At 39.7% G+C, this 15,359-nt stretch overlaps 1 protein-coding gene across 3 annotated transcripts in view; it reads right to left on the minus strand.

Moving 5' to 3' along the window:
- Window positions 1-15,359, minus strand: part of SLC44A1 (solute carrier family 44 member 1) — a 182,224-nt gene that overhangs the window by 128,218 nt on the left and 38,647 nt on the right. For all 3 annotated transcript variants that reach the window (XM_087419364.1, XM_087419363.1, XM_087419362.1), the window contains exon 2: window positions 3,349-3,438. In XM_087419364.1, coding sequence (XP_087275490.1) covers window positions 3,349-3,438 — 90 coding nt within the window. The remainder of the gene's footprint in view (window positions 1-3,348; window positions 3,439-15,359) is intronic.

The following is a 15,359-nucleotide window of genomic DNA, read 5'->3' on the forward strand; positions in this document are numbered from 1 at the left end:
ATGACCTTTAGCCCATACGGCCCAAGCTTCACTCTATAAGTCACGTTGACCAAGGAGTGCTTTGTTGGCATAATCAGAGACTGCTCGGCTACTAATAAAGTAGTACTCTGTTTATCCATCCCACTCTCATTCCTTCACATGTACAGAAATTGTGGTTTGGAACCTATGAGGAGCTGGAGGAGCATTTGAGCTGAAAAGTCCTACCCTGAACTCCTAACACGAGACCCTCTTAGTCATCCTTAATCTCTCTCGCACTGGCATGCAACACTGATGACACCAAACCCTACTTCTTCAATCTCTTTCCTCCTCTCCCTTACCACTACCTTTTTTCAGGTTTTCACTTCTTATCTAGACTCATCTAAACTGCTGCATCAGCCTCCAGAGTGGTCTGCCTGAAATCTCCTCCCCCTTTACAATGGCTTTACAAGCCATCTTTAACACTGACTACCAGGGCCATCTTTCTAAACTCAGTCTTATCATCTATTGCTCAAAACTCTTCAGTAGTTTATCAGTACCTACAACAATGGGTCTCAATCCTGGCTGTGCATGAGAACCACAGAGATTAAATCAGAATCACTGAGGTGGGGCCCAGGAACGAGTATTTTTTTAAAAAATCCCAGCTGACTGTAATATGCAGCTAGAGTTGAGAACGACTTATTTATTACTTTAATGGAAAAATAGAAATTTAGAAGTACAATGTTATGTATAATTTTTCAGAACAGGGTAAGCACATGTTTAAAAGTTTCAAAATATTGATGAAAGTTCAAATGTGGAAGATGATAGCTCTCAAGACGGCTGATAGCAATTTACTTTGAAAAATACCTTAAGTTCTAGACAATTCGAGCATAGAAAAACCTTGAAAGTAAGGGAATAAATAAAAGGTACAAATACTTATGAAGAGATGAACATGTGTAAATAAAAAGATTTAACGGTGAGCATGAGTGAAAGGTGACAAGATCTTAAAATATTTCAGAACCAGAGCACAGATATCAAGGAGTGAGCAAAGAACTGAAGACAGTGAATAAAGATATGGTTTAAATATTAGGCTGTAAGATGACTGAGAAAAAAGACTGTAAAAGAAGCAGACAGTTGGACCACTAGTTGAAAAGAATGATAGGCAGAAAGTTCCAGTTTCTATTCTATTTTTGGCACTTTTTACCAGTATATTCTTGGACAAGCTAATATTTAACCTCACTATACCCTGTCTGTAAGCTGGGGATAAAACCTATCTCGAAGGGTAACTGGGAGAACTTAATGAGATAAATACATATACAAAAGCGTAAAGTGCCCTTAAGTTAATGCTCAACAAATGTTTGTGGAATGTTTCTCTTAAAAGAACTAGAGAATGAAATCCAAAGAAAAAAAAATAACAAAAAAAATCATACAGTAAAACAAATATTCAGAAGACAAACTTTGAACTACTGTTGTGCCACTATGGTGGGCAACAGAACTTTGAGATTTCTCCAGTTTCCACTTGGCAAAACTTGATGTTAGCTCAACTCCATGAAGGCAATCATTTTAAAAGAATCATTCCAAAACAAATAACGCTATGCCTGCATTTAAAAGTACACACAGTGGGTCTTAATTACCACCGTGCTGAAATCAACATTATATTAATTACCATTGCATTAAAACGTTTCAGTAAACAAATAGCTCCTTACTCTCAAGTCACTGCCAAATCAGTCTATTAACATTAATGAATGCACTTTCCTGAGCTATTTTAGCACAGAAAATCAAAAGCACCTTGGGCGGCAAGTACATGTTTTTATAAACATAATTTTGAAAGGTCAGCTGCTATTTGTCCCGGGGTTAAATTCAGGGGGTGGGAAGAGGTTGTGGACTAATTCTGTTAGCAAAGACTCTCTTCCACATTCTGCATGCACACTGCATTTCAGTTGCTACTCCATTAAACTAAGTGGACTATTGAACAATATCTTAGGAGTATGACGTTAGGAAATGGGTATTTTGATGTTTTCTAAATATCCCAGGTTTGGTGAAACTGAGCTATCTATTATCTTTAAAATGAACACTCTTATTTTACTGGATTTATTATATCTCGTTAAAAGCTACTGCTTTCTTTTCCTTGGTTCCAGGGCACAGCTGGCACCTACAATTATGCCTACGAGCCAGGATTAGGGTTGTTCTGTGATTCTCAAGTGGCATTTGCAAGGTGGGCAGTTGCAGAGAGACACAGAATAAGATTCTCCTAAAAAAACCTCTATAAAAGGTTTGGGGAAAAAAAGGGTTAAAAATACTCCTACACAAATGAAAAAAGGCTGCCAGAGGTAGCATAATTGTGTTTTGAGTTGTAAAGACTAAGAAAGAGAGAGCAATACTGTCTGCACAGTCCCCTTGAGGAAGGGGAAGCAAGATGGCAGAAAAAAGCACTGGTCTAGAAGTTACGAGACCGGGGCTCTTGTTCCCAGCTCTGCCATTAACTAGCAGTGTGGCCTTGGGATGGTCATTTCCATCTCTGGGTTTGATGTTTTTAATCTGTAAAATGAGGGTGAGGCACCAAATAGGGATTTCCAAGTCCTTTTTAGCTCTCAACATCAGCTAGCTCTAAAACAGCTGTTTTCTATCTTTTTTCCAGCCCAGCACACTGGCAGTGACTCTCAAGTCCCTGAAGCCTGTGTGGGAAGCTCCCGCAGGGCAGAGTGGGTATGCAATTTGCATAAGCACACCCCCAACACCTTGCACCAGGGACTCTGCTCCTCCATCCTCTGCATCCATTGGAGAATCACCAGGTCTCTTGATCTCTAACTGAGAGATGCCACTCATTACAGCAGGCAGCAGGGGCCTAGTACAGGCAGGAGGAGAAGCAGTGAGCAACCAGCCTCCCCTCTAGGAAGAACTCAAAAATGTCAGAACTGGAAGCACTGTTTGTAGATATCATTGAGCAAAACCTCTAATTTTAGACAAAGGAACAGCAAGTCGCTGAGAGGAAAACTGCAAAAATAATTGTCAGGTTTGTGTGACTGGGTTGGATCAATACTCAGGACTCTTGACTCCATGGCCAGTGCTCCACTCACCACCCCAGCAAGATCACAGTTCACAGAAATTCGTGTCAAATGACCTGGCTTTCTGAAATGATCTAGTCAAAGACAGAGAGTTCGAATGACCCTTAATTTTGATCTCGGTTTTCATGTAGACCCTCTCAAAAAATTAACAGGCACCAAATACCAGTGAATTGTATGGGAGAAAAATAACTGGCTTCAATGGTATCCTAGGACCTCCACTTCTAAGCAATTCAGAAGGGGTTAAAAATAAATAGATAAATAACAATCACTCCCATCATTCCCTTGGATCACGAGTTCAGGTTCTGACCATCCGTGAGAGTTTCCTTACCATCCCAACGCAGAAGACGGTAAAAAGCAGCAGCCACGGTATGTCTGTGCAGCTACGGTCCTCCAGTGGCTTCCATTCTCGTTTGGAGCTCTAATCGAAAATACAAAATAAGAGAGTGGCAAATGTTAAATCTCGTTAAAATTAGGAAGCCACAAACACACCATTCGCACCCAGATCCCTTCTTTGCCTGACAAGTTTCTACTGAACCTTTAAGATGCAACTCAAATATCTGTCACCTTTCTGGGACGTTTACCCTAACTCCCACCCCTCTTCCTGGCCAGGCAGAGTGCTGATTCCAATGCTTTTTTGGGACCGCTATTAGAATATTTAGCATAATGAATTGATATTTGTTGAGCTGTGTCCCTGGCAGATCATGAGCTTCGCAAGGGAAGAATCCACTTCTCATTTCCCAGCATCTAACATGATACCTGAGGGTTCTTGATATGTACTCAATACAGGCTTTTTTTTTTTTTTTTTTTTTGGTGAGGAAGATTGGCCCTGAGCTAACATCTGTGCCAATCTTCCTCTATTTTGTATGTGGGACACCGCCACAGCATGGCTTGATGAGTGGTGTGTAGGTCCGCACCCAGAATCCAAACCCACGAACCCCAGGCTGCCAAAGCGGAGCACACGAACTTAACCACTATGCCACCGGGCTGGCTCTGAAGCTTTTTAAAACGAATAAACAAACGAATAAATTCTTCCAAGTTCAATCTTAGTGGTAGCTTTTTCTCTGTGTGTCCAGATGGTAGTCTTATAAATTTAGAATGTCCTTTATATAAGTTCTCTTCTAGAAAGGAAGCCCATTAAAATGAATTCTATTCAGGGGTAGGTTCTTTTAAGTCTCATAAAATTCAGGAAGGAAAAACTAAATTAAAACACTTTTATAGACAGATCTGGGCAACTCCTAAACCACCATCCTCAGATTTTCATTCTGTTTCTGGGAAGTGCACAGTTTCTAGATCAAACACAGAGCTTCCCTAACTAAAGGACTAGAGGCACTCTAAAAGTTAATGTGCAAAGTATTGATTGGAATTTTAATTGCATTTTTTTCTTATAGCAACAGTCTTAGGTTCTCATGTCAGCTCACAAATTCCTTTTAACCAGAATTTAATTGAAATAACACTCCTGAGCTTTCTAATGAACCAAAATCCCTGAGTCTCGCAGCCTCTCCTGGAAACAGAAAACAGAGGAGAGAGAGAGAAGGTAGCCTTGGGAAAACTATGTGAAAAGGTCCCGCGAAAGGAAGGTTGAGTCGAGCCCTGGTGGTCTAAGTGGTTAAAATGTGCCACTCTCACCGCCTGGCCGGGGTTCGTTTCCCGGTCGTGGAACCACACCACCCGTCTGCCCGTGACCTACTGTGGCGGCAGCTCACAAAGAGAACCAAAATAAAACTAATAACTAGGATACACAACCGTGTACTGAAGCTTTAAAAAAAAAAAGAAGGTTGGGTCTTCCAGCAGCTTCCATGACAAGATCCAGGAAGCCATCTGGGAAGGATAAGGCAGAAGCAGAAGAGGGCTAGAGATAAGAAAGCCCTCTAGTATAAGTAGCATTTAGAGTGCAAGAGTGGGGAACTAGTTCTCAATCATGTTTGCTTAACTTTCCCTGCCTCTAAAACAATAGTTTTTAACTATGTACCCTTGGATAACCTGATGAAAACTACAGATTCTTTTCTTGGGAGGTATGCATATATTTGCATAATTTTCATAAAACTTTTGGGAATTCAGAGCCCAGGTTAAGAAACTCAACTTTAAAATACCTGCCTATCAACGCTGAGGGCAGAGAGTTTAAACACCAACCAATTCTTCCTGACCCTGAAGCGCTAACCAGACAAATGCCTTTTCCTTGTTTAGTGCCTTACACGCCTCAACTGTTGAACAAAAAAACCCACCACCCTGGATAGCTTGCTCCCAGACACCCACACAAGAAAACAAAACAGCACTAGTTAGTCATGGAAAAAACCTTACCCCAAGACTCTAACTAGCATTAAACACCAAGAGTGAGTAGGCAGTTTTTTCCAGAGGAATGTAACACTACAGCAAACGGATGAAGGACTCTGTTCTCTCCCTGCTCTGCCATTAGTTAGCTCCGTGACTTTAGATAAACCGCCTCATATCTCGGGGTGATAGGAAGGAGTTAGATTGGATCTCTTAGGTTCCTTCCAACTCTAAAAATCCATGATGCAGTTTTGTGAAGATTTTTGTTATAACAAAAACCCCTGCAAAAATAATTTGACATCATTCCCTGTGTTATTCAAATAAGAATGCCTGCATTGTGGTCTGTGTTTTGGAAGACAGTTGCTCACAGTATGAATAAAGAATGTTTCTTTGTATTAAATAATTTCAATCTTGAATAATACCCATTACAGTAAAATTATTTACACACATAGAATTTGGACACCTCTTTGAAATTCATTATATTTACTCTAAGGTAATTTCCAGGGCAACAGCTTCTTTAAAATACCATATTTGTGTATCTCAACAAATACTATGTATGGGAGAAGGTGGGGAAGGAGCCTCAGACTGATTGAGCAGTTTCTTTATCCACAGCTATTTTCTTAGTATTTTTACTCCAGACTAACACTCAGATTTTAATGCTTAAATTTCCATCTAGGGCCAGCCAGTGGCTTAGTGGTTAAGTGCGCACGCTCCACTACTGGTGGCCCGGGTTCGGATCCTGGGCGCGCATTGACGCACCACTTCTCTGGCCATGCTGAGGCCACGTCCCACATACAGCAACTAGAAGGATGTGCAACTATGACATACAACTATCTACTGGGGCTTTGGGGGGTAAAAAGGAGGAGAATTGGCAATAGATGTTAGCTCAGAGCCGGTCTTCCTCAGCAAAAAGGAGGAGGATTAGCACAGATGTTAGCTCAGGGCTGATCTTCCTCACAAAAACAAAAAAAATTCATCTATATTATAAAGAAAGTGGGACTTCATGATTGACCAGAAAAACACAAAGATTCAACATTTCAACAATTCAGTTCAACTTACTGTGGGCCACTTCTGAACCAAATACATAGAAAGCCTTTCAGTGGGGATGAGAAGTGGAGAGGGGATAGGGGTTACACGTAAAAACTGATGACAGGGGCTGGCCCAGTGGCACAAGCGGTTAAGTGCGCACGCTCCGCTGCGGCGGCCTGGGGTCACCGGTTTGGATCCCGGGCGCGCACCGACGCACCGCTTGTCAGACCATGCTGTGGCAGGCGTCCCATTTAAAGTGGAGGAAAATGGGCACAGATGTTAGCCCAGGGCCAATCTTCCTCAGGAAAAAGAGGAGGATTGGCAGATGTCAGCTCAGGACCGATCTTCCTCACAAAAAAATTAAAATAAAATTAAATTAAATTAAAATAAAATATAAAATAAGATAAAATAATAAAATAAAATAAAAAATAAAAACTAGTGACAGAGTATAATGGAAGAACACAGACGAGGGGCGGTCAACCTCACTCAGATAAAGCAAGGCTTCTCAGAGGAGAGGCAGCTTACTTCATAAGGCCGTTCTAAGGATTAAATATGAGCACGTGTCACGTAGGAAGCGCTAATTCTTGGTGGTGATTATTATTCATCAATACCCACTTTTCAGTTAACCCTCTCCTTATTGTTAAAATATCCTTTTACCAGGTGGACCTTTCCACTAAAAGGGATAAAAAGAATATTATGTTCCCCTTTCGCCTTCTATTTACTAAAATTTTAGTGGCATATTTCATTTTCGCAAATTTTTAATGCTATCCGTTGTTGATTACTACTAACTAGGCACCACACCCAAGACTTTACACATATTATGTCTCCTATCTTCAAAACAGCTCTCTGATATAGGTATCATCCTCGTTTCACAGATAAGGAAACTCAGGCTCAAAAGTTAAATAATCAGCCCAAGGTTTCACAGCTGTGCAACCAGGATTTGAACCCAAGTTTGTGACTGCAAAGCCAAATCCGATGAGAATATGATTCATATGCTCTAGTCAGTAAAGAGCAAAAGCCTCCATTAGTTTTTCTTCACATCGCAAAATTTGGGATCCAACCCAATAATTTAAAATCTATAGGCACAGAAAAAGAGAGTGAGATGTTTTATGAGCCATGAAATTTCTCAAGTGAGTCCGGAAACCCAACAGTTGAAAAATTTTAATGACTCTTTAACAGATTTAACCAAGTGGCAACTGGATTTAATGCTGTCTGTTTCTTCCAGTTAAAATACACATAGACATGGCAAAAGTAAAATGTTTTGCAAAGCACTTTTTAAATGTGATTTTTATCCCTTTCTCAAATTCTACGTGAGATTAATACAGGCTGTCAATAAGTGTTGGGTCTTTTCTCCTTCAGAGAATCTTACAATTTAGGAACTAAATAGGATCAAAGTAATCATCCAGTCCAAGCCTTTAATGAGAGTGATTGAGAGCCAGGGAAGGGAAAAGAAGGGACCTACCCAAAGGACCTCATTTGATCCTCAAAACAATTGTGTTAGTTATTCTTACATATTTCTGATTTTTCTACTTTGTAAAAGAGAAAACCAAGGTTCTGAGAAAATAAGTGGAAAATCTATTTCTGAAACCTGAGTCCTCAAACTCTAGCAGAGAGATGGAAACTGTAAGAAAGAGTTAAGGAAATGCTAAAAATAAAAAACATGGTAGCAGAGATGAAGAATACCTTTGTCAGGCTAATCATAGACTAAACACAGCCGAGGAAAGAATCAATCAACTCAAGGATAGGTCAACAGAAATTACCCAAAGTGAAACGCACAGAAAAAAAGAGTGAAAATTAAAAACCCAGCACAAAGCATCCAAGAACTACAGGGCAATATCAAATGGTCTAACATGTGTGTGATTGGAATCCCAGAAGGAGAAGACAGAATGGGGCAGAGGAAATATTGAAGAAACAATGACTGAGAATTTTCCAAAAATAACAAAAGAAATCAAAGCAGATTCAAGAAGCTCAGAGAATCCCAAGCAGGATAAATACAACACACACATCATGTGTGCGTGCATACGCACACACATACGTACCCTACACATACTCAAACTGCTTAAAACCAAAGATAAAGAGATCATCTTGATGCCAGCCAGAGGGAGAAAAAGACACAGTACATACAGACAAACAAAGATTAAGCAAACTTCTTGTCAGAAACCATGCAAAGCAAAAAACCATGGAATTACATCTTTAAATTACTGAAAGATTTTTAAAAACACTATTAATCCAGAATTCTATACCCAGAGAAAATGTCTCTCAGAAATGAAGACTTTTTCAGACAATCAAAACCTAAGAGAATTTATTACCAGCCAACTTGAACTACAAAAATGTTAAAGAAAGTTCTTCAGGCAGAAAGAATATGATACCAGGCAAACTTGCACGTATACAAAGAAACAAAGATTTCCAAAAACAGGTAAAATTAAGGTTTGAAATTTTCCATAAGGAAAATTTTTTTAATTTAAAAAACTAAGGGTGTGAATATATGTATATAAAATTCACATTATATATTCTTTTTGCACACTTATACAAGGTAATAATCTAGAAGGCAGAATTACAATTTTTTTTTTATAATTTTATTTATTCTTTCCCCCAAAGCCCCAGTAGATAGTTGTATGTCATAGCTGCACATCCTTCTAGTTGCTGTATGTGGGACACGGCCTCAGCATGGCCAGAGAAGTGGTGCGTCGGTGCGTGGCGGGATCCAAACCCGGGCCGTCAGCAGCAGAGCGCGCACACTTAACCGCTAAGCCACGGGGCCAGCCCCAAGAATTACAATTTTTAATACTAGTAATAGACCATTAAAAACCAATTCTAAGTCAGACTACAGCTGATGTATACCTCATATATTCATATCCTTAAAGCTAGGGAGGAACAACGTTTAACATCTTCACATTCCTTCCTACATTTTGCACATCACAGATGCAAATAAATAAATAAATAAATAATAGCTTCCATAGTATCTCTACAGAAGTCATAGTCCAGGCAACTATGTCCTAGACTCCACATTCACTATGAGCCCTAATAGCTAAACCCAAGGCCTTCCAGTGAATTGGATATGTTCTAGTAAGTGTGTATTTTTTTAAGAAATAAACCCGTAAAAAAGTTTTATCCTAAATTTCCATGTTATTCCTAATGAAGATACAGTTGCTAAGTAAATGTATGTGTAGATAATAGTAACACACAAAGGTTCTGGTAAGTGGTATGTTATAACCAGTTGGGTCAAATCAGGTATCAGTGGAGGGCATCAGCAGTAACAAGGCAGGCAGGGTGGGCCAAGCCAGGGGACCAATCATGTAGGAAAAGGTCTGGCAGATGTGAATCTAGTTCACAGAAGTAGGCAGGGCAGGAAGGATTAGGCAGATAGAAAAAGATCAGAGAGGCAACAGCAACAATCCAGAGTTAAGACAAAAAGAGTCATCTAGGTCTCAAATATGGAGGCAGGTAGGGTCCAAAATCCAAGAGGTCAGAAGACACCCAGGTGATACTGAATGGCAAAGACTGAATGCTCCCTGCCCTCTTTTTATATTCTGTGCTTACTGTCTGCATGACTTTCTCCTAATTAATATAGAGATACAAAGATTCCCAAAAGATTCTTATAGTAATATAGTATTACCAAATGCCATGAATCTTTCCTCGATACACCAGATTTAAAAATAATGGAAAATGTGTTACAAAAAGGTTACAATTATACCAAGAAGTTACTTGATTTTCAGACAATAATCTTAAGCATTCTGTTGGTTCTTCAAATAAATACTGAGCACCACACAAAGCACTTGAGATCCAAAAGCAGGTAAGATAGTCCCTGCCCTCACTGAGCTCTAGTTTATCGCAAGAGAAGCAAACTAAGTACTATGATACCGTGAGTGATGCCAAAAGAGAGATGTATAAAAAACCGCGGGAACAGAGATGGGGAACCATTAAGCAAACATTTGTGAGATCTGTTGAAATTACCTCATAAACTTCTGAGGCAAAAACTGAAAAATGATCCTGTGGTGTCTAAAACAGAATGTGTTTTGTGTCCAAAACATACTAAAAATTCTTGCTAGCTATGATGGAGAAATATTGACTGCCAAATAAGAATTATTCCACTCAGAAATGTTTAGTAGTAAACAAACAGAACATTAAGTCAGTCTAAAACAAAAAATCAGCCATTTCTCACTTCGTATCCATTAAGATTTCTTTACGTTAAAGATTTTATGGCTGCTCCAGTTAGGAACAGACCTTTTGGTCTTGGAAAAGAAGAAAAATATCTTCCTTTGTGTTCTGACACATTAGTGCAGTGCTATATTGACAAAGCTACGGGAATAATATTTTCATGTTGATGTCATTGGTGAGATTTCCTACTGCATTAAGTACTATCTGGTCACATACATCCACAGTTGCTGGAACTTGGAATTTCTGACAGGCTAACTGACTACGTGCTCCCTTGTCATTTCCCCAGAGTGAGCCAGACAACTGCCTTCTCCTACATTCAAAGCAACAAGAAATGGCGGCCTGAGAGGCTGGTCCAAAGAAAGAGAAGTGGTGTACGGGCAGTGTTACCTCTGCAAATAAACGACAAGCCAGCATCAATTCCTACGCCATTTGGGCCAGCAGTTCACAACTAAAGCACTGCCCATGCTTCGGTGTTTTAATCAGTTTGAAGGTATACCACGAGTATTCATTACTAGTAATTAAGTACTAAAGCTTAGAAATGCAAGCAGAATCAAGATTATCCTGATAAGGACATCGACACATGCTTCCACTCCTACAGGCCAGCAAGAAGGAGAGTTAAACTGTCGGCCAGGAAGTGCAATAATCTGAAGTCTACACCTAACGACACGCATACGAATGCCATCCTTCACATGTGCCTAGATCTCTGCAGCCCAGATCCATCGTTTCCATCCACGCTGCCTTTCCCAGATTCCAGCGAAAAGCCAACTCGGCGTGTGAAGGCCACAGTAAACTGAGATGTGGCCTCTCGTCCAGCACAGATTCCCAGAATGTATCCTTGGCAAGTGTTTGTTAGTTTGTTGAATAATCAAATCCTCCTTTCCCCCTCCCCAGTTTTTTTCTTGAACATCACAGTCTCTACGTCCTGGTGGACAGACGACCTCCAAAACAGGCTCATAGTCCCAGTGGCTCTGCTGCAGTTCTCATTGTCCCAACTATTCCTTGGCTATACCCAGAAAGCCTCTAAAGCAGTCATTGAATGCATCTCCCAGGTCACTGCTACGTAGACTTTTGTGATTTAAGTACACATGTGGCAAACACTAGCCTATCTGTGAGGACTTTATTTTGTTCATGCTAATCTGTTTTACACAAAAGCCTCCAGTATTAAAGACAAATAGACACTCCAATCTTCAAAGCTCCCTCCAAGGACATACTGCTTCATTAAATTCCCCAATATGCTTTTATTTGTGTAGAGTAGTAACAAAAGAATAAAAGAGCTGATGTGTATCATTTTTCCCACAATTTTCAATAGAGTGAGCAGACCTGATGAAGTTGGGTAGCAATAAAACATGGAGGCTTTCAGCCTTCTGTTCACAGCACCTGCAAATAAAATCTTGGAATAGGATTCTGAAAGACACTGCCTGTCCTTTGGGAAAGCTCTGTCAAGGATTTGGAGTGCATAACTACTTACAGTTACCATAAGTAATCCGTTTCATTTGCTAAGCCTGGTGATGGCAATTCATATTTGAAAGGTAAAAATAAAAGCATGATTTTAACAGGCAGTTAAGCGTAATAAGATACATTGAGTGGAAAGATACAGGCATCTGTATCCAACGGCTTTACTTAGTTCATGAACTTTATGCTAAATCACAAACATTCATCCATTTAAGGAAAAGGGGAAAAATGGCAACCAGAGCTGTTGTATAAGTTATGCATTTACATAGTGATGGAACGATCATGGAGAGAGATGCCAATGCCTTCAGTCTTCCTCCAACTGTCCTAAAAAAAATTGCAGGCCTGTTACAAAGGCATCCTTCTTACACCAGACTTCTCAGTGACTGCCTTTCCTGCACATGAGCACATGACAGTTACTGGGCAGAGGCCAAGTTCATCCTGCTCTGTGACATAGCATCTTTTACCTCCATCGTCAATGAAACATAATCAAAATTATACAGACAAGCCTTGTCTGTAATCCTCAAACAGTACTTATAACTTGTCTTCTGAATCAGTGGTGAGCAATGTTTTTAATTCAAAATTACTATTTAATTGTTAAAAAGTTATACAGTTTTGATGGGCTTCATTTTTCCCCATCACATCCTATAAGTGTCAGAACTTCTTCAGTATTTGATGACACCAAGGACAGACTGACAAGACCAAAGCTCTACTTTGCACCTCCCACCTGCTACGGTACAGCCAGTTTCCAGACTGCTAGTGGATTTACTGAGTTTTCTCACTATACTGTAACCATTTTTTTAAAGCAGGAATTCATAGGTACTCAATATAGAATTCTTACTCACCATCACAGTAATTATCGTTTCACATTATAATTATTTGCTTCCCCCGTAGATTACGAACTTCTTGAGGGTAAAGTGTCTATTTTTTGTTTAAATCATGGATCGGCATTGTTTACAGGAGGCACTTAAAATTCTTCAAGTGAAAGCCTATTCTATGCAAAACAATGTGTACAGAATCTTTCTGTAAGTGGCTGAACACATCATGTCCATTGTTCCCACCTTAGTGCCTACTTCAGGGCAGGGACTTGTTGGTTTATTCACTGCTGTATTCCTAGGAGGTGAACAGTGTCTAGCACATAGTAGGCTCTCAGTAAATTTTTTTTTTTGTTTTTTTGAGGGAGATCAGCCCTGAGCTAACATCCGTGCCAATCCTCTTCTTTTTTTTTTTTTTGCTGAGGAAGACTGGCTCTGAGCTAACATCTGTTGCCAATCCTCCTCCTTTTTTTCTTCCCCAAAGCCCCAGTAGATAGTGGTATGTCATAGTTGCACATCCTTCTAGTTGCTGTATGTGGGACGTGGCCTCAGCATGGCCGGAGAAGCGGTGTGTCGGTGCACGCCCGGGATCCCAACCCAGGCCGCCAGTAGCGGAGCGCGCGCACTTAACCGCTAAGCCACCTGCCGGCCCTCAGTAAATTTATTTAATGAATGAATGAACAAGGCCAGGTCACTTACCACTGGAGTGGCATAATAGAGCAAACACCCTTACTGCATCTCCTGCATGAGATCGTTTCCTTAAAAAGCATTCTATTGCATCATAGGCTGGCTCCTTTCCCCACAGATACTATATAGTATGGTCTTTCCCAAAGATGTTTGTTAATGGATTCTGTGAGAAAAATAAATTCCAGTTTTACGTAAGTTTTGAAAATGCAGGCTAACAAATTCTAATCTTTTGAGTAGGACTTCTCTGAGGCTTTATTGTGAGACTCTCCAAAACTAATTTGGTCATACACCCACTGGGAGACACAAATACAGACAGTGCCAACCTCTCTCACAATACATTTCTGGAAATCAGAGCACAAGGGTTCATGGTTAGGATGATGCTCCCAGTGAAAAACACTTTCAGAAGGAAAGGCTGGTAACACTGGTTAAGACTAAGCTTACCACGATTATGTATACAACCATGTGCTGTGTGTAGTTTTACTACAAACTGAAAGCAATGTAAATTGGTTAGACACTTTTGGAAAGTAAATTGGCAATACATTTCAAAATCCCAAGGAAATAATCTAAAACATTAAAATAGCTGCACACGAGATGTTCAATATAGTGCTATTATGAGAAAAACTAGAAATTAACTATCTAATAATAGAAATGAGTTAAGTATGAGAATGGAATATTAAGCAACCATAAAAATAATTATGAAAACTTTGCACAGTAAAATAGAAAAATGATAATGATAAAAAGTTGTATTAAACATGGTATGAAATTATAGCTATGCTCTGGTTAAACTAGTAAAATAGTATATGCAAATGTACAAGCATTGGAAGGATATGGCACAATTTTTAACTATTTTGACTTATAATGCATTTTTCTCATTTTTGATTACCATTAATGCTATTTAATTATAGAAGAAATAACAGAAAAAGAGAAATACTGGCTACTATTTCTCCATATTATTCCTTTTCTACTTCCTTAGTATAACGTCAGCTATAAATAGAGGCAGTATCAAAACCACCAGAGGGGTCGGCCCCGTGGCTTAGCGGTTAAGTGCGCGCGCTCCGCTGCTGGCGGCCCGGGTTGGGATCCCGGGCGCGCACCGACACACCGCTTCTCCGGCCACACTGAGGCCGAGTCCCACATACAGCAACTAGAAGGATGTGCAGCTATGACATACAACTATCTACTGGGGCTTTGGGGGGCAAAATAAATAAATAAAGTTAAAAAAAATGTTAAAAAAAAAACACACCAGAAAATGTTCAAGCCATTCTATTTGACACTTATTGACAGGAGATGAGAACACTTCAAACTTCACTAGAAAGCTGTATGCTGAGAATCACCTAGGCAAGAGCAAGATTTCTCCTGAAGAATGCAGGAGAACTGCCAACATCAGAGAAGTAATACAGTCTAATAAACATCAGAGAGGTGATGCACCCATGTAGCAAGAGGGAGGAACTCAAACCAGGGTGTGACTCCTAGCTCTTCTTCTAAATAGGAATATGATCGGCTGACCTGATCTTCCCACTTGTAAAGTAACGATGACTGTCCCATTATCATGCACTGTTGTTTTCAGGATTAAATGATCTTAAGTAAAGCTCTTAGCTAGGACCAGGCCCTAAACCACTGATGATGCCCTTTCCCAATGGACTATGGGGAAATTCTTCCCTATAAAGCATCTTAAAAAGTGAATTCTCACAAACATTCATCTCAAACATTTTTAAATTGCTCTCATATTGTATACATTCTAAAATATGTGCCTGAAAAGTGAAAAACGAGTTGTAAAGGAAATACAACCAGGAGAAACTAATGAGTGCACAGTTGTATGGATAATCGTGGTAAACGTAAGAAACAAATCAATAGTAACTTTCAAGTAATAACACACTAAGAGCAACTGAAATGGCTTCCTATATCTTAAATTTTTAAAGGGAACTGAAGAAAA

Source organism: Ceratotherium simum, chromosome 29, assembly GCF_057802395.1.
Source record: "Ceratotherium simum simum isolate JZ-2026a chromosome 29, ASM5780239v1, whole genome shotgun sequence".
Classification (NCBI taxonomy): domain Eukaryota; kingdom Metazoa; phylum Chordata; class Mammalia; order Perissodactyla; family Rhinocerotidae; genus Ceratotherium; species Ceratotherium simum.